This window comes from Xenopus laevis, chromosome 6L (assembly GCF_017654675.1).
Source record: "Xenopus laevis strain J_2021 chromosome 6L, Xenopus_laevis_v10.1, whole genome shotgun sequence".
Taxonomy (NCBI): domain Eukaryota; kingdom Metazoa; phylum Chordata; class Amphibia; order Anura; family Pipidae; genus Xenopus; species Xenopus laevis.
The window spans coordinates 138,594,273-138,621,535 of record NC_054381.1 but is presented as its reverse complement, the minus strand read 5'-3'; the positions used below and the strand labels follow the sequence as shown (position 1 = coordinate 138,621,535).

The 27,263-nt window shown below is 38.1% G+C and overlaps 1 protein-coding gene across 2 annotated transcripts in view; it reads left to right on the top strand.

Annotated features, from left to right (window-relative positions):
* vps13b.L (vacuolar protein sorting 13 homolog B L homeolog) overlaps positions 1-27,263 on the top strand; it is a 591,067-nt gene that overhangs the window by 448,335 nt on the left and 115,469 nt on the right. For both annotated transcript variants that reach the window (XM_018268144.1, XM_018268145.1), the window contains exons 35-36: positions 5,119-5,256; positions 19,189-19,590. In XM_018268144.1, the coding sequence (XP_018123633.1) occupies positions 5,119-5,256; positions 19,189-19,590 (540 nt within the window). The remainder of the gene's footprint in view (positions 1-5,118; positions 5,257-19,188; positions 19,591-27,263) is intronic.

Genomic DNA, 27,263 nt, shown 5'->3' with positions numbered 1-27,263 from the left:
AGGGGCTACCAAATGGGCAATCACAGAACTTATGTGGCACCCCAAGAACATTTTTCATGCTAGTGTTGCTCCCCAACTACTTTTACTTCTGAATGTTGCTCACGGGTTCAAAAGGTTGGGGATCCCTGTGGTATATACTAGCTGCCTAGGGCTTGGCCCAGTGCTGGCAGTGTGGGGAAAAAAAGAACACGGTTGTGGTATTCTGCTTGTACAAATGTAGGTAAGGTATTGCTTTAAATCTGTCTATTTATCCAGTGATCTTACTGGCATGTCAGGGGTGAATGGAGTGCACAATGGCCATATCTGCAATCATTTTACTGACAGGTCTGGCTATTTGTTGTAAGTTTTTTATGGTAATTGTATTTGGGGGTGTGGCTAAAGGGTGGGCATGAACTAAAATTTTACCAATAGTGTTTAACTATGCCCCTCTTTCTAGTGTTGGGAGATATGCTATATACAATATACATTAGAACCCCCATTTTATGTTTTTCAGGGGACCAGAAAAAAATGTGTAAAATGCAGGAAAATGTAAAATCAGGGAAATGTATTATGCATAATATATAGGTGGGACCAGAAAACAACAATGTAAAATGAGGAAAAACTTAGAATTAGGGGTTCTACTGTATGTATTAGTTTATTTGCCTTCACATACATCTATACAAGACCTGCACCAGCTCTTCCGTGTGACAGAAGAAGAGACAAGAGGTCTCCTCCGCAAATGTCATTGGGGGTGAATCCAGGCACTTGGGCACCTTCTCTTTAGTTTCTAACGTTTTCATCCTAAATTGCTAAGTGTACTATTGTCCTAACTATCAGACTAATCAGAAGCTAATGTAGCAATTTGCTAGAGAGCAGTGCTGGGCAAATCAAAATTGGGCATCTTAATTGAACCCGGCAACAATTCCGATGCTGATGCATTTAAATCAATTGTCAGAATTGTCGCTGGCGTCAAAAAAACTTTGACACCTGCGAATTTAAGCTGCGATTTCGCAAATATATTTGGCAGTGAAAATTCGGCATGAATTCAAGCCTGGCGAATAAATTCGCCCATCACTACTAGAGAGGTTTTTAATGGGATGGGGCTGGGAGAAGCGGTGTTTTCTTTAGACATTTGGCTTAAATCTCTTTCCACTAGTTCCAGTAGAGCCAACCTATAAGTCAAGCTGGCTGTACACACACACGGTTATTGGTTAAGTATGGTGGCTCTCCATTCCTGATGAGTAAACATGTACTATGGATATTGGTTGGTTTGTGAATCATGCAAATTTATTGTGCAAAAATGTAATATCCTGATGTACAGTGTAGGCCAGTGTATGGTTCATCAACAGAGGAAAAGTGAAGAGGAGCCACAGTCTTTTTTGCAATTCCCGTTTTGCCAAATGTTTGTGCTGTTTACTCAATAGAAAGGCCATAATGACTGTCTGTCTATTTGGCCACCGAGTGTACCTGACCGGCCTGTGTATGGTCGTCTGTAGGGTAGAAGTGATTTGGAGGTGGAATGCATGGCAGGCTGAAGTCATTTAATAGTGCTAACACATATACATTGCTTAACTGTATGTCAAAAGGCACACAAAGAAAGAAAACAAACTAGAAGCAATGTCTGCACATTAAAATACAATTGCCACATCCATAATAAAGGAAGAAAGGATATAAATATAGACAGGGTGTGAGTCTGTGGCGGTGTTTGGAAGCGAATCATGTAAATTCTGAAAGTCTGCATTAGTCATTTCAGTTCAGCCAGTCTTAATATTTGTACATAAGATCTGAGGCACCTTAAAGGGCCAATATAACCGTTATATTCAAGATGAGTCTCAAAGAGGACTTGTGTTTGAACTTCATTCTTCCTGTTGTTTCCATTTTTAAAAAATAAGGGCTTATTTTTTTTTTTGTTTCCCTGAATTAATTTGTTTGCTAAAAATTGTATATTAAAATAATAGTAAAACACAATATCTTTTAAGTGTAACAAGCATGAAAAACTCTAATACAAAACGTTACCATCTAAAAGCTGGCACGGTCATGTAGAAGTCAATGGGAGTCTTTATCAAACTGTAAAATCCTTTAGAGGGATTTTTTTTGCCTTGTTATAGCATGAAAAAAAATTCTACGATGCATTTTTTATTCAGCCGCCCTTTATATTTGGATTTTTAATTAATTCAAATAAAATTGAAAATAAATGTAATAAATAATTTGACATTCCTGCTTTTTTAAAATGTAAGTTTAAAGGGGTGAATTTGAATTAGTTTTTAGTATGATGTACTGTAGAGAGTGATATTCTGAGTAGTGATGGGCGAATTTGTGCCGTTTTGCTTTGCTGGAAAATCTGCGAATTTCGTGAAACGGCGAAAAATTCATGAAGCGGCGCCGGTGTCCCGTTTTTGAATTTTTTCGGGTGAATTTTCGTGGGCGGCGAATCGCGCGAATTTGCGTCTGGCGAATAAATTCACTCATCACTAATTCTGAGACAATTTACTATCATCCAATTTTACCTTATTTACCCTAGCAACCATGCATTGATTTGAATAAAGGACGAGAATATGAATAGGGGAGGACCTATCTAGGTAATAAAAATGAGCAATACCAGTAAATTTGTAGCCTTACAAAAACTTGTTTTAAATGGGTTCAGCGACCCCCATTTGAAAGTTGGAAAGCGTCAGAAGAAGAAGGCAAATAGTTAAAAAAAAATAAAAATGAGGGCCAGTTGAAAAGTTGCTTAGAATTGGTCATTCTATAGCATACTAAAAGTTAACTTAAAGGTTAACTTAAAACTTTAGTCGAGGTTGAAGAAAACTTCTAAAACTACAGAAATCCGAATTTTGATAAATAAGGCCAGGACCCCCATATGTAATCATAGCCACAAACTTTGCCCTGGAGCAGTAACCCATAGCAACCAATAGGATGTTTGGTTTTAAACAGGTGGCCCGGAAAGGCTACCCGCTGATTGGTTGCTATAGGTGATAAGACGTATAGCAAACTTTGCACCTGATAATACATAAACCCTATAGTGTCATAAACTTAAATCTAAGTTCAGGGCAGTTAAGGAAGGAGTTGAACCATTTATTAAAGCCTCCTTATCTGTAAACCAGAGGTATGGACAGAATATAAAGGACACATTATACAGAGTTCAGTATCCCTCGTTATACTAACCCTGCACAGAAAGATCAAAATTAAATCATAACCATAAAAGTTCATATAGTAAATAAATTCAACATGATTTGTATTGAAATGATGTTCTGCCTTTTCTTTTATTTGAACAATAAACTGGCTTTAATTTTTTTTTTGTTCTAATGGGCTTATAAATCCACCCCCCAAAGCAGAAAAATGGAAGCTGTCTGTAGCACCAATAAATGCAATAAAAGGTGCAAAGTTTGCTACAGGACTAATCACCTGTAGCAGCCAATCAGCATGTAGCATTTAATGGTCAAGCAAATATGTTTGGGTTACTGCACTGGGCAAACCTAGTGGCTTTTATTACATATGGATAAAATCAAGTACATTACACACAAACATTTTGTTATAATGTAGCTTTGCCCCTGGTACCGCTCAGTATAGTTGCCAGGGCCGCCATCAGGGGGGGACAGGGGGGACAAGCGTACCGGGCCCGGGCATGAAGGGGGGCCCGGCAGCGCTGCATTTTTTTGAAGATCCGGGCCCCCCTTACGAGCGCCCGAGCCGTACGTCTTGCCTCTTCAGTGCCGAATGCGGAAGTGCCGAAAAGCCGAAGCCGATGCGACGAAAAGACCCGAAGTCACGGAAAAAGCCGAAGTCCCGAAGTCACGAAGCGCCGAAAAGACCCGAAGTCACGAAAACAGCCGAAGCCGAAGTCCTGAAGCAGCGCAAAGACCCGAAGTCACGAAAACAGCCGAAGTCCTGAAGCGGTGAAAAGACCCGAAGTCACGAAAGGAGGCCATGAGTTCAATTCTACTGAACACCAGTTTGTGGTTTTTTTTTTTTAATCCCCTGGCCACCAATGTATTATTTTAATATTCTATAGGCCCCTGCCACCAATCTTTTTTTTAAAACTTTTGTTTTTGGGGCCCCAATTTTTTTTTTAACTCGTAAGGGGCCCCTTGCCACCATTGTTTTTTTTTGGGTTTTTTTTTTTTTAAAAAAAATAAATTTTCTTTTTGGTGGCCCCAAATTTTTTTAACTTGTAAGGGGGCCCCTGCCACCAGTTTTTTTTTTTTTCAAAAAAAATTATTTTTTTTTTAAATTTTTTTTGGGGCCCCAATTTGTTTTTAACTTGTAAGGGGGCCCCTGCCACCATTTTTTTTTTTTTTCAAAAAAATTTTTTTTTCTCCAAATTTTTTTTTTGGGGCCCCAATTTGTTTTTAACTTATAAGGGGGCCCCTGCCGCCAATGTTTTTTTTTTTTTTTCAAAAAAAAATTAATTTTTTTTCAAATTTTTTTTTGGGGCCCCAATTTGTTTTTAACTTAGAAGGGGGCCCCTGCCACCAATGTTTGTTTATTTTTTAGTTTTTTTTACATTTTTTTTGTTGGGGCCCCAAGTTTTTTTTAACAGGGGGCCCCTGCCACCAATGTTTTTAAAAAAAAAAAAATTTTAATTTTTTTTTTTTTGGGGCCCCAATTTTTTTATAAGGGGGCCCTGACCATCAATAGCTTTTTACAACTTGTGTGGGGGGGGGTTACTTTTTTAGCGCTGATGTCTGTGTGGTCTTTTAACTGCGATGTGGGCGGGATATGGGGCGGAGCTTGGTCGTCAGTGTGGGCGGGGCCCAGGGGGCCCCAAAAATTTTGTTGTACGGGGCCCCGTGATTTCTAATGGCGGCCCTGATAGTTGCTGAGCCTCAAATCTTTTCTCTTCTACATTTTAAGGATCTGACGAACAGAAAAGGCCAGATCTTTCCAGCAGTAAATAAAATCCATTCAGTACCAAATGCAATAAAAAGCATTGTCAGAAAGCCGCATTAACATTGTATTCTTAACTAACAAGAAGTGTGAAGTTGTGTATTTTCTTTCACCTTAGGGATCCTTCGTACAATAATGTATTTGATGGACGCCAGCAGCTAACGATGTCTAATTTATGATTTATTCCTACCTCTATTTCCAGATATTAATGTGTGATACATTACATTCTTATGCTTTTTTTTGTCATTGCAGATGCTGGGAAGACACTGCCAGAAGTTCTTGATTACACCACAATCTGGCTACAGACAGTAGCAGGAGAACGGAACTGCAAAACTGGAATCCCTCCACCATTCGTAACCTTGCAAATTAGAGATTTTCTTAATGGACCAGGTATGAGCTCACTGGGCACATAAAACATGGATTGGCCTCTAAAGGTCTATGGGATTTATGTGCAACATGTCCCACTTTTCGATATAGGATATTTTCTAAAGTGCTTAGGACCTGGGGGTTTCCGGATAAAAGATCTTTCCATAATTTGGATCTCCATATCTTAGATCTGCTAAAAATCATTAAAGTGGTTGCTTTTAGATTATATTTTAGTATGATGTAAAGAGTGATATTCTGAGACAATTTGCAATTGGTTTTCATTTTTTATTATATGTGTTTTTTTAGTTTTTTATTCAGCAGCTCTCCAGTTTGCAATTACAGCAATCTGGTTGTTAGGGTCCAAACGACCCTAGCAACCATGCAATGATTTGAACAAGAGACTGGAATATGAATAGGAGAGGCCTGAATAGAAAGATGAGTGATAAAAAGTAGCAATAACAATAAATGTGTAGCCTTACAGAGCTTTTGTTTTTTTTAAATGGGGTCAGTGACCCCCCCTTTGAAAGCTGGAAAGAGTAAGAAGAAGAGGGCAAATAATTAAAACCATAAAAACAAAAAAAATGAAGAAAAGGTGCTTTGACTTATCCATGTTATAACATATTAAAAGTTAACTTATAGGTGAACCACCTTTTAAATAAACCCAATGGGATTGTGTTTGCTGCCAATATGGATTCATACAGCTTAGTAACCATTAAGTACAAAGTGCTGTTTTATTATTACAGAGAAAAGGAAATCATAAAAAAATACACGCACACACACGATGCACCGAATCCAGGATTCGGATCAGGATTTGGCCAGGATTCAGCCTTTTTCATCAGGATTCGGCCGAATCCTAATTTGCATATGCAAATTGGGGTGGGAGAGAAATCTTGTGACTTTTTGCCACAAAACAAGGAAGCAAAAAATGTTTTCCCCTTCCTATATGCAAATTAGGATTCGGTTCGGTATTAGGCTGAATCTTTCATGAAGGATTCGGGGGTTTGGCCGAATCCAAAATAGTGTATTCGGTATACTATTCGGTATACTATTTGATTACAATGGTCTGTATGGGGTTTGGCCTTCCTGTAATTTAGAGCTTTCTGTATATTGGGTTTCCAGCAAAAATGATTCATATATATTGGGTTTTTTTGGATTCAAAATAACTAACTTTTTAACCTTTCAACATTTATTTAACATAAAAAATAACATTGTAGGCTATTTGTAAAGCATCAACCCCCACCAGTGCTTACAGGGCATATCCACCCCAAAATTGTTTTTGCATAGTGAAAGAAAATGTAATTCTAAGCAAGTTTCCAATATACATTCAGTCACACATTTTTATTGGTTTTAGGTTTATTTGTAAATACATTTGCTATTGAAAGACATCATCGTTAATCGCTTTGTATTCTTTGGGTCTTACTCATGGAGCAATGGAACAAAAATCTGTTCTCCTCCAAGTCTGTTAATCGGTTGGCTTCTGCTACATTGTTACAGGAGTGCAGAGAATAGAAATGGCCAGGCTTTCAGACACATTTTGCTACTGAATTAACTGAATTCAGTGACTGAATTGAAACCAATGCAAATGTGTAATTAATGATTATTGGAAAGTTGCTTAGAATTACATTTTCTTTCACTATGCGAAAACGTTTTTGGGTGGGGTTCCCCTTTAACTTGTTGTTTGCCAGCCCACAGCTCTAAAACCGCATATTACCCATGGGAAGGCTGATTCATTAGTTAATAGAAAAACCCCTTAATCAAATGATTTTTAATACAGATATGAGATCAGTTATGCAGTAGAATTGGGACCTGGTGTTTTGTAGTTGGGAATACCAGGCTCCTGAAATATATTTAAACTTTAAAAAAGATTTTTTTTTATTTATGCAGCTCAGTTCCCATAAAGTACAAGGTACTGTTTTTAATAAACAAAATCAAATCAGTGCAAAATGAAGAATTGTGTGCTTAAATAGGACATTATTATATACATTTTAGAGCTTTATGGATGATGGATTTCCAGATAAAGGTATGGGATCTATTATCCAGTATGCTGGGGACTAGGGTTTCCCTGAATCCAGGATTCATTTCAGGATTCAGCCACGATTCTGCCTTTTTCAGCAGGATTTGGCCGAATGAACTGCCTGGCCAATCCGAATCCAAAAAAACCCACATGACTTTTCATTACTCTAACAAGGAAGTCAAAATGTTTCTAGCCATGCGCTGCGCATACGATTTTCTATCCCCCTTAGTTTCTCTAATTTACATATGCAAATTATGGTTCGGATTCAGTTTGGGATTCAGCCGAATCCTTCACAAAGAATTCGGGATTCGGCCGAATCCTAAAATAGGGGATCGATGCATCCCTACTTAGGACCTGGACTTTTCCAGTTAAAGGGTCCTTCTGTAATTTGGATCTTCAAACCTTAAGACTGCTAAAAAAAAAAATTAAACATTAAATAAACCCAATAGGATTGTTTTACCTTCAATATGGATTCATGAGGCTTAGTTACCGTCAAGTACAAGGTACTGTTTTATTATTACAGAGAACAATATTTAAAATATTTTTGAAAATGTTATTTTAAATAAATATTGTTTTTATATGATTAAAATAACTTCTATGGCAGATGACCTTCCCGTAATTCAGTGCTTTCTGGATATTGGATTCCCGCATCAGAGATCCCATACTTGCAATAGAAGCCATATCTGCAGCACAAAGTTAGCACAATGCTATAAAGCAAAAGGAAATGCTAGTTATGTTTAATTTCAGTAAGTCTATATGTTTCTATTCTTGCCCCATTGCAGTAAGAGATTTCAGAGCATGATAAATAAATAGATTTTATTCTGCTAAAACCTAGCAAAGCCCTGTGACAAAGGAAACCTACTATCCCAACCTCCGATAAATACAGAACCGTGTGTATAACAAGACCCTCTAAGCACTGAGGTTAAATTTGATCAACCAGGAATTTCATAGAAAGACTGGCAAATATGAGAATATCAGGAATACATTTAGACTTTAGTAGGCGTTTAATGTTCTTTGTTTTATTTACTTCCGTGTTTTAGGAAATGGTAACAAAGTATTCTTTTCTATAAAAATAAAGGAGAGACCGTTGGCATAAAAGTAAACTCCGATCTCATGAGAGAAGCCGCTTTTTATTCCTTTTTTATTTCAGTTCGGCATTAGGGAAACTGTTGCCTTTCAGCACATGAAAATGTGTCACATTCCTTTCTTTTGGAGTTATTAATTCTCAAATCAGAATTCATTTTAATATGAGCCATTATTTTTTTTTATCAGGGTACAGCTATGGGATCTGGAAATTTGTTATCCAGAAAGCTCCGTCATACAGAAAGTCCTATTTTACTCTTTCAGCAAAAATGTTGACTGATCCTTTTTCCTCCATAATAATAAAACAGTTTTTTTTGCGCTAAATGGAAATGAAGGTGCACAAATCCATGTTGGTGGCAGACAAATCTATTTTTGTATTCTCTATACTTAATCGTTTTTATCAGTGTTAAGGAATGGTGCTCTAAATTATGGAAAACCCCTTAACCGAAATAAGTGCCATACCTGTATTTAAGCAGCAAATATTTTGCAGCACCTGAAACATTTCATGCATGTTAAGTCTGAAGTGTAATGTGCTGGGGAAATAGAAGATAAAGGAAAGGTGAGTGTTAGACATAGCATTGCACATTATTATATACCATTTATTTTATAAACACGAGAATTCAAGAACATGACATTTCAGTGCAGTCACATTGTATTGAGTTAACGTGACTTTATGGGAAAGGTTTCAAATCCTTTATTATTATGAACAGCCCCAGGCATCCCCATAATTGTGTGCCATGCCAGTTGCAGGGAAGTGTTCATAGTTACAGCAGCCCAAGTCATTCAAATGATTTGCTTCTGGACAATTGCAGTTGTTAATACTGACCCAGCACTGAGATTTATTAATGAACAATGAGAATTCTCTCTAAAGGTCATATGTCTCAAAAAAAGAGACAAATCCCAGGGTGGTTATTTGGGGGTTAAAGCCGGTATCAAGGACTGATGGCTTCTACAGATTGGAGTACAGTAGACGTGGCAGATTCTGTGAGTTTTGGTTGAACAGGATCTTTCCCGACGGAGTCCATTGCCAGCATACACGTAGATGCAGCTGTTGCTGAGAATGATAGTAGGAAATCTTGGATCGATAATAACCAGGATATTTCTAGCCCTTGCAAACGCAACTGGGGGGTAATAATACATTGCATTTGCTTTGGGAAACCTGAGTGTACACAAAATCAGCCAGGCTTTATCCTGCCCTTAAATGACAAAATACCTGAATGGAGTTTTGAGCAGGTTACATTCCTTGTTTTCTCCCCCCACACTTTGCAGCAATGTGACATTCTATGTAGGATTTAAGTTGGGAGACTGTGGTTAAAGCTGCTGCCAATTGTTTTTAAAGAGTGGAAGCAATTTCTTTTTTTAAATATGACTTAAACCCCCCCCTGCAAATAGCAGTGGCTAGGAGAAAACAATGGCCATTGTTTGCATATCGTTTCCTTAACAAAAAATGTATATATATATATAAATCCACTAAAAGAGATCCGCACTCACAGGTCTTAAAGAATTATAAGAAGTTTTATTGTTTAAATGCGAGACTAACGTTTCAGCCTTTCTCAAAGTGTCTAATTAGTTGTAAGAATGCCTTAAATTAAAGGGAATTGGCGGGAAAAATATACAAATTGGAACTGACGTATTGTCATCATCATAGAAACGCAACAGCCATTTACATCTTTCACATTAAAAACACACTGTCTAAAAAATGCATTTAACTTACTTTAATTACATCTGTTATTCATTTCTTCTATCTAACAAGTGTATCTCTTCTTTTGTTAAAAAGACGATACTTTGCAACTCTGTTTAATTATGTTACATTTGCTATCACAACATACTTCCTTATCACATCGTTCAACTATGTTGCCAAAGATATATCATAAGTATATGACATATATATATATTTGAAGGGGGCACAACATTTTCTGTATGAAGTTGATGTGGACTGGGATAAATTTTATTTAAAGCAACAGTGCCACCTAGGGGTCATTGATATCCCTGCCGCCGCTTTTTTTCCCAATTGCTGACCCCACTTGTACTTTCCAAGCACTGGTGCTCCAGGTCTTCATGTCTTTCAGCTAGAATGGTTGTTTTAACAACATAATAAAAAATAGGTGCAGATATGTACTTAGAATGTTGGATCTGACAATATGAGTCCCACTGCATTTTCAGGCCACACAGCATTCGATTGTATGTATGATTAGGGTTGCCACCTGTCTGGTATTTTACTGGCCTGACCGGTAAAAATGATGCATGATCCCAATGTTATTAATAGGGAAAAAATCTAAATATATAGGAAGGCCGTTTTTTTTTGCAAAATAGGGTGGCCACCCTAGGCATGATTATAGATTAATTCTAGCCAACCACATGTTAGGGGAAAATGACAATGTAGCAATGTAGGAAGTCTAATGCTCCCATTAGAGGGGTAATATTAGATACATCAGTCATCATCTGATAGCTCTGTGTCCCAGGCATTAAACCTTCAGCTGCAGACTTTATGGGTGAGGGATTCCCTATACAGCTTCAGGCACAGAGCTTGGTAAAATCCTTTTCCCTGTATTGCAGCCACAAGGCCAAATAATTAAAATATTACTTGATCGCATCAATCCAGCTTCTGAGTGCAAAACCTATTTGCTTTGTAGCGATCTCCTGAAAACAAGCATTTGGGTTACAGAGCTGAACCTTAAGTTAAACTTAGCAAAAAAAAAAAAAAAAAAAATCAAGATTTTGGATCTGAGCCCTGGGTTTATGGATCCCTTATGTGTTTGCAGCCCTCAGTTTCTCCCACACAATTATTTACATGATCTTGTATCGTAACAGCGGCGCCTTTGCACACTTCCGCCGTAAGCTCTGAATTGCGCACATGGAAAAGGCTGTGTGGAAAAGTGGCCATATCATTTTGTGGCATGAAAATGCACCAAACTGTGACTGAACTGGGGAACATACAGCCCTTTTGTTTCTGACACATCAGTTCAGCACTAAAGGTAGAGCATGGATACTAGTGAATTAGTCCTGTCGTATAACAACCTATAACTAAGTGCTGTCCTGCTATATTTATTTATAAGCTGATAGTTTGAATAAAATCTTTCCCAGTTATACCTGACTCAAGGCAGAGAACACCATGGCACTCTTTCATGGGCCCCCAGGCTCAGAGACCCTTCTAACTTCTTGGTCCAACTCTTAAACCAAAAAACTTTTTTTATTTGCATTTAAAATTCTCTTTGTTTTTTACTGATGTGCTATTTTATTGCTTAGTCCTACCCTTCGTTTTTGGTTGTAACTAGCCTAAAGCTGGCCACTAATGCAGATGTTTTCTCAATTCAGGCTCCCTATTATATTTTAGCCAGAATGTCTATATGGGGGGTGCATACAGTGAGGTCAGTCAAATAATGCTGGCTTTTCCAACCAGGGTCAGCCAATATCTAAACAACCCTAGTCTGGTGGTATCACTAGGGAAAACAGATTTAGATTGTTAACCCTTGCAATTTAAAATTTAATCATTTAATAAAGAGATGAGTAACAATCTAGAAATAAGTGCACATTAAAAAACAAAATGTAGTTCTTATAATCCTTGCATTCAACATTTAAATACCTGGGGTAGTGGCGTGTGGGTCGAGAAATTCTCAAAATTCCCTCACCTGACCCTCCCCTACCAACCCGCCCCTAGGCATTGCCCGACATTACCCCCCATTTATAGATCCGCTTCTGCCCCGCAGTGATGTCATGAAAGGGGTGGGACGGCGCGAGTTTATAAATTTAGGGGCCAGAAGCCGGCAGTGATTTTGTGCAGGAGCCACACATCACTAACATGGGGGGGTATACCGGTATGAGATCCATTATCTGAAAACCCATTTTCCAGAAAGAATTACGGAAAGGCCGTCTCCCATAGACTCCATTTGATCCAACTGATTTCCTGTAACAATAAAACAGGAGCTTGTACTGAAAGACTGAGACATAAGTAAGCATTATAGCAGACAAATCCAGCCTATTGGGTTTATTTAATGTTTAAATTATTAAAACTAGGGGTATGAATAATAAATTATCCGGAAAATCCCAGGTCCAGAGCATTGCGGATAACAAGTCCCATACCTGTATTTTAAAAAAAAAAAAGTCCCCCAAATTCCCTAATAATATAGCAGTCAGTAGATGTTTGGAAGATTCTTTTCCCTGTTTCTAAACATGCCCCTATACAGAACATGTAAACCCAGCCCTAGCCTAAAGCAGAATATTTTTGGGGTAACGTTGTAAAGGAATGCTTTTACGTTCCCATGTTTCACGCTGTACATGTTCTGCAGCTGTGAGCCGGGCAGCATCAGGGAACAGAAATCCATCCATTAACATTACACAGGTCTCGGCTGAAAAACACAGAGCTTTCTTAATTGGCATGGAGGTGCTTTTAGAAGCAAATTCTCCCACACCCTTCTGATCCAAATTATGAACAAAAGCGCTCAGTCACCAGAAATAAAAAAAATTCCGTAAATGACTATAAAACTATAATGAAGAATGTACTTAGGAGACTAATTTAGTATCGTATTCTGCATTTGCCCAGACTGTCAGTTCAAAGGCTCTCGGCAAACGTGCCCATTATGTAAGTGTCTGTTTTTCCCTTAAAAGGAAAACTAATACCGAAAAATAAATTCCTTTTATATGAAAGAGTCTGTTGTAAAATGTAAGAAAAATAAAGAGGAGGTTTTCCATAACTTTAAAATAGACTTTAAATTGTATCGTGTTTTATGTCTTTTTTTTCCCCCCCCTTAAATAATCAGGCAGGGGCCAGATGTTCCCCTCCATGTCCTGCCATCTCCTGGCTCTGAGGGAAAGGTCTCTTCTCTTGAGTCAAAGGTTAGACTGCCCCCATAACTTATGCTTATTATATCCCAGCTTTCCTGAATCATATTATGGAATGGCCCAGGCACCATAATCTAACTTTATAGCACATTCAGCATATCTGCTCAGTGTTTGCAACCTCATTTGTAGCTCATGGTGGCACTAGTAAAGTTCTTATCCACCGGGTCATTTACTTGGATCAATAAGTAACTACATCGCAAATCACATTTAACTATCTGATTAGAATTTTTGGGTTGGAACCATCTGATCAAATTTCTTTAATTTTTTTATAAATAACCTCCCAGTCGAATTGTGAGTATATTCGAATTCGAAATTCGACCTTTGTTAAATGGACCTCTAAATATCTTATAGAATGGCTCTGTCTAAGCAACTCTTCTTTACAGCTTTTAAATGGGTGTCACTGACCCCATCTAAAAACAATGCTCTGTAAGGCTACAAATGTAATTTTATTGTCATTATTGTCATTTTGTATTACTCATCTTTCAATTCAGTCCCTCTGTGAATTCATATTCCAGTCTCTTTTAAATAAATACATGAGTACTAGGGTAATTTGGACCCTAGCAACTAGACTGTTGATATTGCAAACTGGAGAGCTGCTGAATAAAAAGCTCATCCACAAAAAATAAAAAATGAAAGCCAATTGTAAATTGTGGTTAGAATATCACACTCTACATTATACTAAAAATTAATTTAAAGGTGAACAACCCCTTTAAGCAAGAAACCATGTTTCACCAGTTTCATGGTTTAGCTGTCTGGGTGTAACTTTTGAAGTTGGAGGTGTTGCCTAAATCTGTATGTAGCCGTTCTTAGACTTTTTGTGCTCATGCTTCCCCTTTTTGAAACATTAGTATAGTTGTGGCGATAACCTGGATAATACCTGGCTTTGCAGCTGGGATATCTATCCGTCTATCTATCGTTCTATTAATCTATCATCTATCTATCTATCTATCTATCATCTATCCTTCTATCTATCTATTGTTCTATCTGTCATCTATCTCTTTCTATCCATCTATCTATCGTTCTATCTATTATCTATCCATCTATCGTTCTATCTATCTATCTATCATTCATCTATCATCTATCTATCTATCTATCTATCTATCTATCTATCATCTATCCTTCTATCTATCTATTGTTCTATCTGTCATCTATCTCTTTCTATCCATCTATCTATCGTTCTATCTATTATCTATCCATCTATCGTTCTATCTATCTATCTATCTATCTATCTATCTATCTATCATTCATCTATCATCTATCTATCTATCTATCTATCTATCTATCTATCTATCTATCTATCTATCTATCGTTCTATCTATCATCTAATATCTATCTATCTATCATCTATCTTTCATCTATCTATCAATTATCATCTATCTCGTTCTATCTATCTATCTATCTATCTATCTATCTATCTATTTATCTATCTATAGTTCTATCACTACAGCTACCATGTAATGCTCCTCCAAGCAATTCTTGCAAGTTACACTATCATCTATCCTTCTATCTGTCTGTCTATCTATCTATCTATCTATCTATCTATCTATCTATCTATCTATCGTTCTATCTATCATCTAATATCTATCTATCATCTATCTTTCATCTATCTATCTATCGACAATCTATCTATCTATCTATCTATCTATCTATCTATCTATCTATCTATCTATCTATCTATCTATCTATCTATCTATCATCTATCTATCTCGTTCTATCTATCATCTATCTATCTATCTATCTATCTATTTATCTATATATAGTTCTATCACTACAGCTACCATGTAATGCTCCTCCAAGCAATTCTTGCAAGTTACACTTGTTTTCTATTTTTAGTTATTTCTGAAATATAAGCAGTTTTAGACTAATAACAGGCTTTTGCTCATTAGTTAGCTTCCAAAGCCAGAGTATAAATTTCATTCTGAGGAGCACTCAGAGTAAGTTTACAGCAATTCATTTTTTGGATAAAGATCCCCTTTCTTTTTTTATTCTGCACTTGGAACTTTGCTTTATTCATTTAAAATATAAACAGTTAATTTTTTTAAGCACATTAGCATATGATGTTTGTACTTTAAACAAAAGGGGAAAGTAATAAAAAAATAGAGAATTCAGAGTGTGAATATGAATACAGTTTTGCTGGCCGAGTTCTTTAAAGCTTACAAGACAAATGTTGGAGTGTGTGCTCCTAGGAGCGGAGAATGACATTCCCTTTGTCAGTGGATGGGGCCAGTTTAGAGAAGGGACATATTTTACAGACTGCAGAAGGCTCAGAGCTGTTGCTTTTCCATTCATTACCTCAAAAAATAAATGCCGCCTTCAAATTTCTTCTCCCATGAAAATATTTTGCTTGCCTTTTAAAAAAGGCCCAATTACAGCCATTAGCGTGCTTAGCTGTGTATGAGAGGCTGGAGTGCTCACAGCTACCAGAAACCCTTGTATAATAATATATCCAGCAGGTGATAGATTAGTTGGAACAAATTGGAACCATTGCACTTAAGGGGTTCCTGCTTTCCATCAAGCTGTTTTAAAAATGTCGTCATTTTAATACACAATCTCGAGCCTCGCAGTCCACAGCAGGTTAATTTGAATCATATGATGTGTCACTGCCCTCAGCTGACATGAGCTTCGTTCCATGTGTGAAGCCATAATAAATCCATTCCCAACCGAGGCAAATTCCCTGTGAGAAGGTGAACTAATCCAGGCCTCACACTGGCATGTTAGCCCCCTCTTTAATTGAAAGCAGGGCCACCTGTTCCTGATGCGGCCAACCTATTGCAGGTCTCAGCTTCAGGGAGGGCAGCAGCCGCAGAGAGAGATGGAAGAAACCATTTGTTCTTCAAATGGGTAACACACCATGGCTTATTAGCAGGTTACTACGTGATCTATGTGAGCTCCAAAACAGCTTTTATTTAAATGTATAATTACTATTTAAAGGGGTTGTTCACCTTTAAGTTAACTTTTATTATGACGTAGAGAGTGATATTCTGAGACAATTTGCAGTTGGTTTTCATTTTTTATTATTTGTGGTTTTTGAGTTATTCCGTTTTTATTCAGCAGCTCTCCAGTTTGCAATCTTGTAGCTAGGGTCCAAATTATCCTAGCAACATATGAATAAGAGATTGGCATATGAATAGGAGAGCACCTGAAAAGAAAAACAAATGATATAAAGTAGCAATAACTATAAATGTGTAGCTTTACAGAGCATTTGTTTTTTAGATGGGGGTCAGTGACCCCCATTTGAAAGTTGAAAAGAGTCAGAAGGAAAAGGCAAATAATTAAAAAAACTATAACAAAAACATTTACTTAGAATTGGCTGTTCTTTAACTTACTAAAAGTTAACTTAAAGGTGAATCACCCCTTTAAAACAGGATCTGACTCTCCCGATCTGTTCTGGGCACTGCTGGTTCTGACTCTTGAAAAAGATACCAGCTGATTGACAGGCCTGGAGGAGAACTGTTTTTCACTACTTTGTATCAGAATTCAATTGCAATTGCATGTATGTTGGAAAGTTGAAGCTGGCATGAAAGCTACCAAATTGCCCCCTCCAGATCAAATTGGCTGCTTATTGGCCCAAAGGGGGGGTCTGGCTGAAAATCCTCTCCCTATAGGTCTCTGCAGAAAAACATAATAATTGGCCAATTAAATTGGCCGAACTTGTTCCAGCACTTGGGTGGCCCAGTCGTCCCATTGATTGTCTGCTTTAGAATAGCTTTTCCATTATGCAAATTGAGTTCTTTGTAATTGCAATTGTGTAATTACATTTCAAATAAGATGAATACAGGTACAGCATCCATTATCTGTAAACCCGTTATACAGAAAGCTCCGAATTATAGAAAGGCCGTCTCCCATAGACTCCATTATAATCAAATAATCGACATTTTTAAAAAATGATTTCCCTTTTCTCTATAATAATAAAACAGTAGCTTGTACTTGATCCAAACTAAGATATAATTAATCCTTATTGGAGTCAAAACAATCCTATCGGGTTTATATAATGTTTAAATAATTTTTTAGTAGACTTAGGGGGTTATTTATCAAGGTCCGAATTTATCTCCGTATTTCTAAGTTAGAAATCCGAGCAACTCCGATTGCCCGAATGGACCTTATTTATGAAGAAAAAAGCCCGAAAAAAATAGGGTCGGCAAACTTTGGAGCTTTCTCATCGGATATCGCTATACAAGACCTAGAGAGCTTTTAGATGCCTGGGTTTCGGAGACCATCGGACTTTAATAAATCTTGAAAAATTCGTAGGTTTTTTTTCCTCCGAAAACTCCGAATTATTCGATGTTCGGATATTGGTAGCTTGATAAATAACCCCCTTATAGTATGGAGATCCAAATTATGGAAAGACCCCTTATCTGAAAAACTCCAGGTCCTGAGCATTCTGGATAACAGGTCCCATACCTGTATTGGGCATATGGGCCAATACTAGCTCGTTTAGTGATTTCCTTTTCATCTAACAAACTAAAACACCACAAAAAGAGGTGAATTTCCGATTTCTATGAACGTGACAGTGGACAAGCATAGCCACTGTTTTCCATCTGTTCTGTGGACACCGTACAGCAATAGAACTGATGATAATACATAAGTCAGGTACAAAATCTTCATGAGCAGTCCCCCATCTGGCTGACAAATTAAGCTGTAGGTGGCTTGGCGTGACTTCATGTTTAAATGCAGGAATCTGGCCATTTCATTCCAGTTTGGGAGTTATGTTAAGCATGGCATGTTGCTGGTCAATATGTGTTTTTTATGATTTAATGAGTCCTGACATGTGAGAAGGGGATCTGACTTGAGTGCAGATTTTTCTAATTACATGAGGGTCAGTTACTATAGAACAGTTCAGCCCATTGATAGTTTCTCTTTATTCTCTCACACCTTTGGTTTCTTCTTTGTGCCGCTGACAGAGCAGCCATGACATTTTGCTTATGCCCAAATCATTAGAAACCTATAAACATTGAAGCCTTATGTTTTAGCTTTGTACAACACCTAGTGCTACACAAGTCAGCATATTAGAAGGTCTTCAACCCAGAGGCATCACTGCTTTGGAGCATAACTGAAGAAAACCCAGATATTTTTCTGAATAGTTTGTAGATAAAATACCCCACCTTCTCCCCCAGCTAAAAGAATACTAGTGTGATGTTGAGAGTATACTTTTTTTTTTTAATTTGCAGTAATAAGGCACAAGGGATGTGATTTATGTAACAAAGTTAAACAAATGCATCATCTGATCATTGGCTTACAATTGTATCACCTCGATTCCGGCTCAGCACATGGGTGGCCAGATCGTGCCAATATCCTCTCACTTCAGCTTTTCAACAAAAAAAAAGTTTCTATTTATATAGGGAATTTCAATGCCTATTAAATGGGTTGTTCACAGTTGCATAAATTTTTAGTATGATGTAGAACGTGATATTCTGAGACAATTTGCAGTTGGTTTTCATTTATTATTATTTGTGTTTTTTGAGTTATTTAGCTTTTTATTCAGCAGCTCTCCAGTTTACAATTTCAATTTCAAATTTCAATTTCAATTTGGTTGCTATGGTCCAAATGACCACAAAATGATGACCAGTTGAAAAGGTGCCTAGAATTGGCCATTTTATAACATACTAAAAGTTAACCTGTAGGTGAACCAACCCTTTTAATGGCCCTATAGTATGTCTATGTAGTGTTACGTCATATATACCCTGTATATAAAATGTTTAAGTCCATGTATACACAACAGCCATGTGAGAAAACCCTTCAATAGTTTAGATTTAGGCAGGAATCCCAAATTGCAGGAGTGGTGCTTACTGGAAGTGGGGGGAGGTTTCATGTGGAGGACTGACAAGACTCGACATGGAAGGACTGATCTGGAGTTTGGCCTAAAATAGTCAGATTTCAACTTATGCAAGAGTTGCTTCTTCTCAATCATGTTTACTCTTTTGACTCCTGTTTGAATGGTGTAGATGTCCTTCTCACATTTGGTGCATCATATAAAATACAGAGCAGACTACTTGTATTTACTGTTTGCCTTTTCTCCACAGCTGAAGTCAACATCGATATTTCAAGGCCTCTGAAAGCAAACCTGAGCTTTGTGAAATTTGATCAAGTTAACCTTTTTGCCAAGAAGATCTTCATGCCGAGTTGCAATGGAAGTTCAGCCGAGTCCCATGAAATCTCCAGCCAAACAGTAACTAAGGAAGAGGCCTTGAAACCTACCTCTAGAAAAGAATCAGGTGCTTCTGTAAACAAGGAGAGTTTGAAAAAGACTTCCCTTCAAGAAGACACTTGGAAATCAGTGTCATGCCTTCAGAAGGTCTCCTTCAAGACAAGCCAAGTAGTGGTTAATTTGGAGACAATACCACACACAAAATGTCCCTGTGTCCTAACATCCTTCTCTGATCTTCAAGGTTCCCTTCGTGTCCAAGCGGGTCATAAAACGACTGGTAGGTTTAAAATGTATTTATCTTTAATGTTCTTTAGATGCCTGGTGGCGAAGTTGTTTCTGGTAGTAAAATACAAAAACAGATTCGCTTGAAGGCATTTACAGGAATACTAAGGGCTTCAATTGCTAAGTGCAAAGAGGATCAAAGTAGATCAGTCCAGCAAATTCTAAATTCTTCTTTCTTGACAAAGAGTTGTATCTTATTTAGTTCTGTCTGTTTCTTAAAAACTTATACTTTTTATACTATTATTAAGGGACAAGGAAAGTCCAGAAAGATGGGGTGTTATTTATAAGGCATCTCAGGGTCCAAATTGTATACTTTGCCCAGTGCCCCTCAATGTTCCAGGTAGTTTGCTTTAAAGGTGTGGTGGAAACTTGCCTGATGTTTCAGGGGCTATAAGGGCAAAGATACAAGGTCAGATTCGGGGAGTTTAGCCCCCCGGAGACAAATCTCCTCTGTTTGGGGGCAACTAATCTATCCCGAACTGCCATCCAGCCAGTAGAATATAAATTGCCAGCGGAATGGCACTCGGAGCGCTTTGTTTTCCGAAGTCGTCCAAAGTTGCCTCACAAGAAAACTTCAGGCAACTTCGGAAAACGGAACGATCCAAGTGCCACCCCGCCGGTGATTTACATTCTAGCCGGGGGGAAGGCAGTTCGGGGAGATTAGTCGCCGAACAAGAGGAGGAGGTTTGTCACCAGGCGACTAATCTCCACGAATCTGACCGTGTGTCTCTGCCCGAACTCGGTGCATATGTGGTTTCGTGAGCTACGCAGGGAGCAGAACTGTGTATACACTGTTAGAAGTAATGCACAGGTATTGGACCTGTTATCCAGAATGCTTGGGATCTTGTGTTTTCCGGATAACGTATCTTTCCATAATTTGGATCTTCGTACCGTAAGACTACTAGAAAATCTTGTAAACATTAAATAAACCCAATAGGCTGGTTTAGCTTCCTTTAAGGATTAATTATATCTTAGTTGGGATCAAGTACAAGGTACTGTTTTATTATTACAGAGAAAAAGGAAGGCAATTTTAAAAATGTGGATTATTTGGATATTTGGAGTCTATGGGAGATGGCCTTTTGTAATTCAGAGCTTTCTGGATAACGGGATTCCGGATAATGGATCCTATACCCATGCGGAGTGTTGAACCACAGCAAAGAACCATTGGTCTAGCAGGACACCTAGCGCCACCACTCAGTGAACTACCAGGACCAGTGAGGATTTTAAATAAGAGGTGCACCAGTTTAACTACTTGGGTTCCCAATGGAGGGGGACTGGCACCTCAATCTTTCTGACTTTCCTTGTATGCAACAAGTAAGAATGGTGAAAGGCCAAATAAATTGCAATAATCTTATTGTACCTCTAACTAGAGTAAAAATAGTTCATGAATGAACAGCGCTGTACTTGTTGAAAAGTTATATTTCTGATTGCTATTACATTCCAGTGCGGGAGGACTGTTAAAACATTTGGGGTATTTAGAGCTTTGCGCTAGCCTAGAGTGGTTCCAATGAAGCTGTTAGAGAAACTGTTTGGCGCAAATGCTCTATTTGATGGAATGCCATAGCCCTTGTGCAAAAGCCAGGCATTGGCTGACAGACACAGGCACGCACAATATCCAAACAGAACAGCCTCTGTGAACACAAAGAAGAAAAGGCATCTTTAAGATCTTTTTTTTTTTCCTGACCAGTTTGGCAACACCAGCACTGCCTAAAAGATTATATAAAATGATGACCTTTGAAAGTGGAAAGTATACCTTGTAAAAAAGAAAGAGAATATGAATTAAACTCCGCATGGCAACATAACAGATACAGGAAATGTTTTGGAACTGAGAAACACACATTACAGGCCAAACCTAGGTGATTTATTTTATTTTTTGCTTCAAATAATCTGGCAGAGCTCTACACTATTCAGTGCATTTTTGTAAATGCTTTCTAAGCAAAATGTAACATGAAAGGTTCTTTTTTTTTTTTGAGAGCTTTATGCCGGAATTCTTGATTTAGCCATAAAGGCTGTTCAGAGAAGTTCTGTAGTGATTCCCACGCTTTGCCTGACCATTGCTCGAAGCACTGAAACAAGCTGCGTATCAGTTTATGATCAGTTTGGGATTACTCTCAGTATAAATATCACATTCATTCCCAATCTTTATGCTAAGTGTTTGTACCAGGTAAAAAACAACTGTTCTCATGTTCTCCACTTGTGACAACGATGTACCTCCCCACTATTGTGTTAAAGGGATTCTGTCGTTTTTATTTCTTAATTACATTGTTTATACTGCAAATAATTCACTCTAGAGTATAAAATTTCATTCCTGAACCAGCAAGTATGTTTTTTTTTAGTTGTAATATTGGTGTGTAGGTGCATCTCAGGTCATTTTGTCTGGTCATGTGCTTTCAGAAAGAGCCAGCACTTTAGGATGGAACTGCTTTCTGGCAGGCTGTTGTTTCTCCTACTCAATGTAACTGAATGTGTCACAGTGGGACCTGGATTTTACTACTAAGTGCTCTTCTTAGATCTACCCAGCAGCTGTTATCTTGTGTTAGTTAGCTGCTATCTGGTTACCTTCCCATTGTTCTGTTGTTAGGCTTCTGGGGGAAAGGGAGGGGGTGATACCAATCAAATTTGCAATGCAGCACTAAAGGATGGCTGAAGTTTATCAGAGCAAAAGACACATGACTAGGGGTTCATGGGAAACTGGCAATAGGTCTCGCCCCATGTCAGATTGCAAAATTAATTATAAAAAAAAATCTGTTTGCTCTTTTGAGAAATGGATTTCAGTGCAGAACTCTGCTGGAGCAGCACTATTAATTGATTCATTTTGGAAAAAAACATGTTTTCCCATGGCAGAATTCCTTTAAGGAGGACCCGGTGCACGGCCAGAAGCCTGGGAAGGATCTGGGGATTTTTGTAGATAACAAGTTGTGTAATTCCAGGCAGTTGATTAATGTAAAGTGTTGAGAGCACCATGGAATAAAATTTTGGATAACCCGGTTTGCAGTAAAAACAGGTATCGGCTATCTTTTCATATATTTAATTCCAGGCAGGGTCCTTCTGTGGCTACTACAGCAAATAAAGTTCTGCCTAATAAAAAAGGGCATTAACTCAAGGGATGAAAACATAATTATGCCTCTTTATAGGTCCCTGGTGAGGCCTCATCTGGAGTATGCAGTGCAGTTTTGGGCTCCAGTCCTTAAGGGCAAAGACACACGCTGCTATTTCGGTAGATTAGTCGCCCAGCGACAAATCACTTGTACAATGTAAATCGCCGCGGGATGGCACTAATGGCTTCAGCTTTCCGAAGTCGCCCAAAGTTTCCAAGTGAGGCAACTTTGGGCGACTTCGGGAAAACGAATCATTCAGAGTGCCATTCCGCTGGCAGTTCGGGGAGATTATCACCCGAAAAACTAATCTCCCAAAATAGCAGCGTGTGTCTCTGCCCTAAGAGGGATATAAATGAGTTGGAGAGAGTGCAGAGACTAAGTGCAACTAGACTGGTTAAGGGGATAGAAGACTTAAATTATAAAGGGGAGACTGTCAAGGTTGGGTTTTTTTTCCTCTGGAAAAAAAAACACTTGTGAGGGGACATGATTACACTCACACTACAAGTACATTAGAGGACATTATAGACAAATAGTGGGGGACCTTCAGGCTCCTTTCGTGGTGGGATCTCTTCTCGTGAAAAAGATAGAACGTGCCTGTCCCTTGATAATAAACGTGTTTATAAATGAATCCGAATCACTGCCTCCTGTCCTAATAACTGAAACGTAATATTTGCACTCTCTGTAGGTTTGAGAGAGGATCATGTAGTTTATACCTGTCCATATAACCTGAGTGTGAGAGGGTAAAGGATATATATATATATAGATATATATATGATACAAACAGCATTATACTGTCTTCCTTCTACATCAGCAATTCATTATGTTTCAGTGCAGTCAGTAGTTGAAAGCAGCAAAACAACACAATATCATGTTTTAATCTGCACAGTTTGGCTTCAGTTTGGCTGAATTGACATTATTCAGTTCTAATAAATGTCACTTTGCTATGCTGTCTGTATACAAGCCTAGAAATACAGCTTTTTTCCCCATGAAATACGATGAGGTTTTAGTGTTGTTGTTTTATAGGTGGGGGGATGTCTGGACTTTCAAGGGAATCTTAAGTGGATCAAGGGATTATTTGCTTTTTCCTTTTTGTGTGCCTTATGGCTCTAATTGGCTTTTTAATATTCCAAGATTTTTTTCTGTGTGATCACAGCGACTTGAGGATCTGCAAATATTTTCACCTACTTGTTTAGGAAGTTTTTGTATCAGCAATACAAATTTCGAATTCATGTGAATTTTTTTTAAATTCGAATATACTCACAGTTCAACTGGGAGGTTATTTAAGAAACAAATTGAATGTGTAATATTCGATCGAATGGTTTCGAACGAAAAATTAAAATCGTATTTGATTCGGACGAATCGAGTTTTTCTCCCGAAAAAAAAACTTGAATGTCAGGAAGGCTATTAACATCTCCAAATGGCTCAACGGGCCTCTGCCATTGACTTGTACATGAACTCAGCAGGTTTTTATTGGCGAATATTTAAATTAGGACTGTTTTCGTGGTCAAGTTGTGATAAATCTCACAATAGAATTTACATTAGAATGGGAATTTAAATTTGAATGTGTGAATTATGACACTCGAAAATTCGAATTTACTATTATACCCTTGATAAATCTGCCCCTGTCTGTACCTAGGGATGTTAGATTCTTATGTTCTTAACAGAAGTTCCAGGTTTCACAGCTTAAAGTGGTTCTTTGCCTTTACATTAATGGTATTCTAAGACAATGTGCTGTTGATCTTCATTTCTTAATTTTTTCGGCTAGTGATGAGTGAATCTGTCATGTTTCGCTTCCCCAAAACATTTGCGAAACTAATTGAAGTTAATGGGCGTCAAAAATTGTTTCGTGCACGCCATCCAAATGCTTTAACGTCAATTGGAGTTTTTTCTTATGGCGACTTTTTTGTCCAAATGCATTAAAGTTAATGGGCGTTTTTTCTAGGGATGCACCTAATTTGCATATGTAAATTAGGGACGGGTATCGAAATCACATGCCTTTTCGGCACAAAAGAAGAATTTTTTACACTTTTTTCTTTCCTGCCCCTAATTTGCATATGCAAAATAGGATTTGGTTCGGTATTCAGCCGAATCTTTCACCAAGGATTCAGGGATTCGGCCGAATCCCAAATAGTGGATTCGGTGCATCCTTATTTTTTCTTAAGGCGACTTTTTTGTCCAAATGCATTAAAGTCAACTCAGTTTTGTGAAAAAATTTGCAGATGAAGAAATGCTGAATTTTTCCACAAATCCATGGCTGACGAAAAAAAATTTCTATTTGTGGCTTTTTGTGCAGCAGCTCTCCATTTTGGTCTTTCAGCAGCTATCTGGTTGCTAGGATGAAATGTACCCTAACAACTAAGCAGTTGTTTGAATAAGAGTCTGGAAAATGAATATGCGTGAGACTGGATAGAAACACAAGTACTAAAAAATAACAATAACATTATAATTGTAGCTTAACAGAGCCATGGGGGGTTTTTTGTCTGTCGGAGTCGGTGATCCCCATTTGAAATCTGGAAAGAGTAGGAAGAAGAAGGCAAATAATTCAAAAAGTATAAAAAATTAGAACCAACTGCAAAGTTGCTAGGAATAGGACATGCTATAACAAACTAAAAGCTAACTTAAAGGTGAATCATCCCTTTAAGTGCCATGTTGCTGAGATATTGGTTCTGGGTAAGTAAGTGGCATTGCATATCTCATATAGTACTCTCCTAAGTCTAAAGGTCTAACCCCCATATGTAATAAAAGGCACTAAGAAGCAGTAACTGATATTAACCAATAAGATGTTTGCTTTAAAAAGGTTGGTTGCTATAGGTTACTGCTCTCCGGCAAACATAGTGGGGGTCATTTATCAACACTGGGCAAATTTGGCCTTTGAGAAAGCTCTCGTGGCGAAACGCGCATCAGGCGTAGAGCTCCGGCTGATTTTTTTGAAACTTGAGTATGCAAGTGGGGGAAGGAATTGGTCGCATGGGTGGTGGTTAGCCTTGAATGGTGGTCGATTTACTTTTGAAAAACTTGGTGGAAACACTCCACATGCTTTTGATATTGGCCATACAGACCTTGTTTGGTGTTGCTTTCTACGCACTAGCTTAGGCCTCACTGATATAGGTGCCTCTGAGAGAACGCAGTGGCAGGAATAATTAATGGCACATCAGACTCGGCTTGTTTTGGCTCATTTTTAGCCTTATATGCCAAATCTTTAGACTAAACGACTGCATTGCACGTATGTCTGATCATATTTACTACTAAACTGCATATTTTGTTGCCACCAAAGTTTTTGCTTGATGCCACCACTCTGCAAACCTCCGACCACTTTCCTTTGTACACATATACATTTTTTTTTTTTTTTTTTTAAGAGGGCTGATAGGTGGATGTAAGATCACGGTGGGGTCAGTGTTCTATAGCAGTGTTGCAGACTGAGCATCCGAAATATCATACACCTGATCGTTATACATCAAGTATTTTTTAATTGTTATTAACTTAATGAATTATCCCTCCTTTTTTTTTAACAAAGTTATTGAATGTTAAGTTTTAAGTAAAAGTCTACTCAGCATTTGGATATCAGTGGATCATGAACTGTCTATCACATATGTGACTCTCTTTGGCACTAGAGCACTTTATATACCAATCAACTTTCTCTTAACTTATATATATATATTTAATGAATTTCTCACAAATATGAATTTCAAACACACAAGTGATTGAACAAACCACAAACAAAGGTATTTTCCATGATACACATGTTATTTATTATAATGAATGTTCACAACAATGGACAGCAATGTTTAGTGGTATTCTCGTCACTTCACAAATGATGTTCTTGATGTACTAAATTGGATGGTGCGACGTTCATGACTCTCTTTGGTGGTTCCTTTCTTTTGGGAACTCTTTTCTCTGTTTTCAGGGGTCTTTACTTACCCCTCGGTGCAGATTCTGTCCAGCGGAGTTCACGGGCGTCATCTTCTTCTCTTCGGAATGAGATTGGTAAATGGGCGCATGAGCAGTTGGAGCAATTCTCTGTTTAGCGACAACTCTGCATGCGCTGAAAATCACAAAAATTGCCGAATTGTCGGCCTCATTCCAAAGATTACGGAATCCACTGAAGATGGCGCCCATGAACTCCGCTGGACAGAATCTGCACCGAGGGGTAAGTAAAGATTATGGCGCATTTCCCCGGGGGGGAGGCAGCTAGGCTGGGGGGAGGGTGGTCTATCTATGGTAGGGGGGTAGGATTTTTTTATTAAGGGTTTGTTTCTCCTTTAACTCTTTGGCATCCAAGCAGGTCAAGTGTGGGGCTGCATAACTAGTGCAGGGAACACTATTGTACTCATGCACTAGGAAAGCAGAATTTATATATTGAAAGACATTTTTTGCAGCCCCTGGTAACTGCTCACCCCTGCCTGTTGCCTCATGGCAGGTGCCTCATGGTCCACATTATGATGACCATAAGATGGGTGGCCATATCAGGTTAAGATAAAGTTGTTTGGAGACCTAGCAGTTTTTATCCTGGCCACAGAAGAATCTTCGTTTCGTTTCAGACCATGTGTGGATCATTCAGACATTTTTCGTA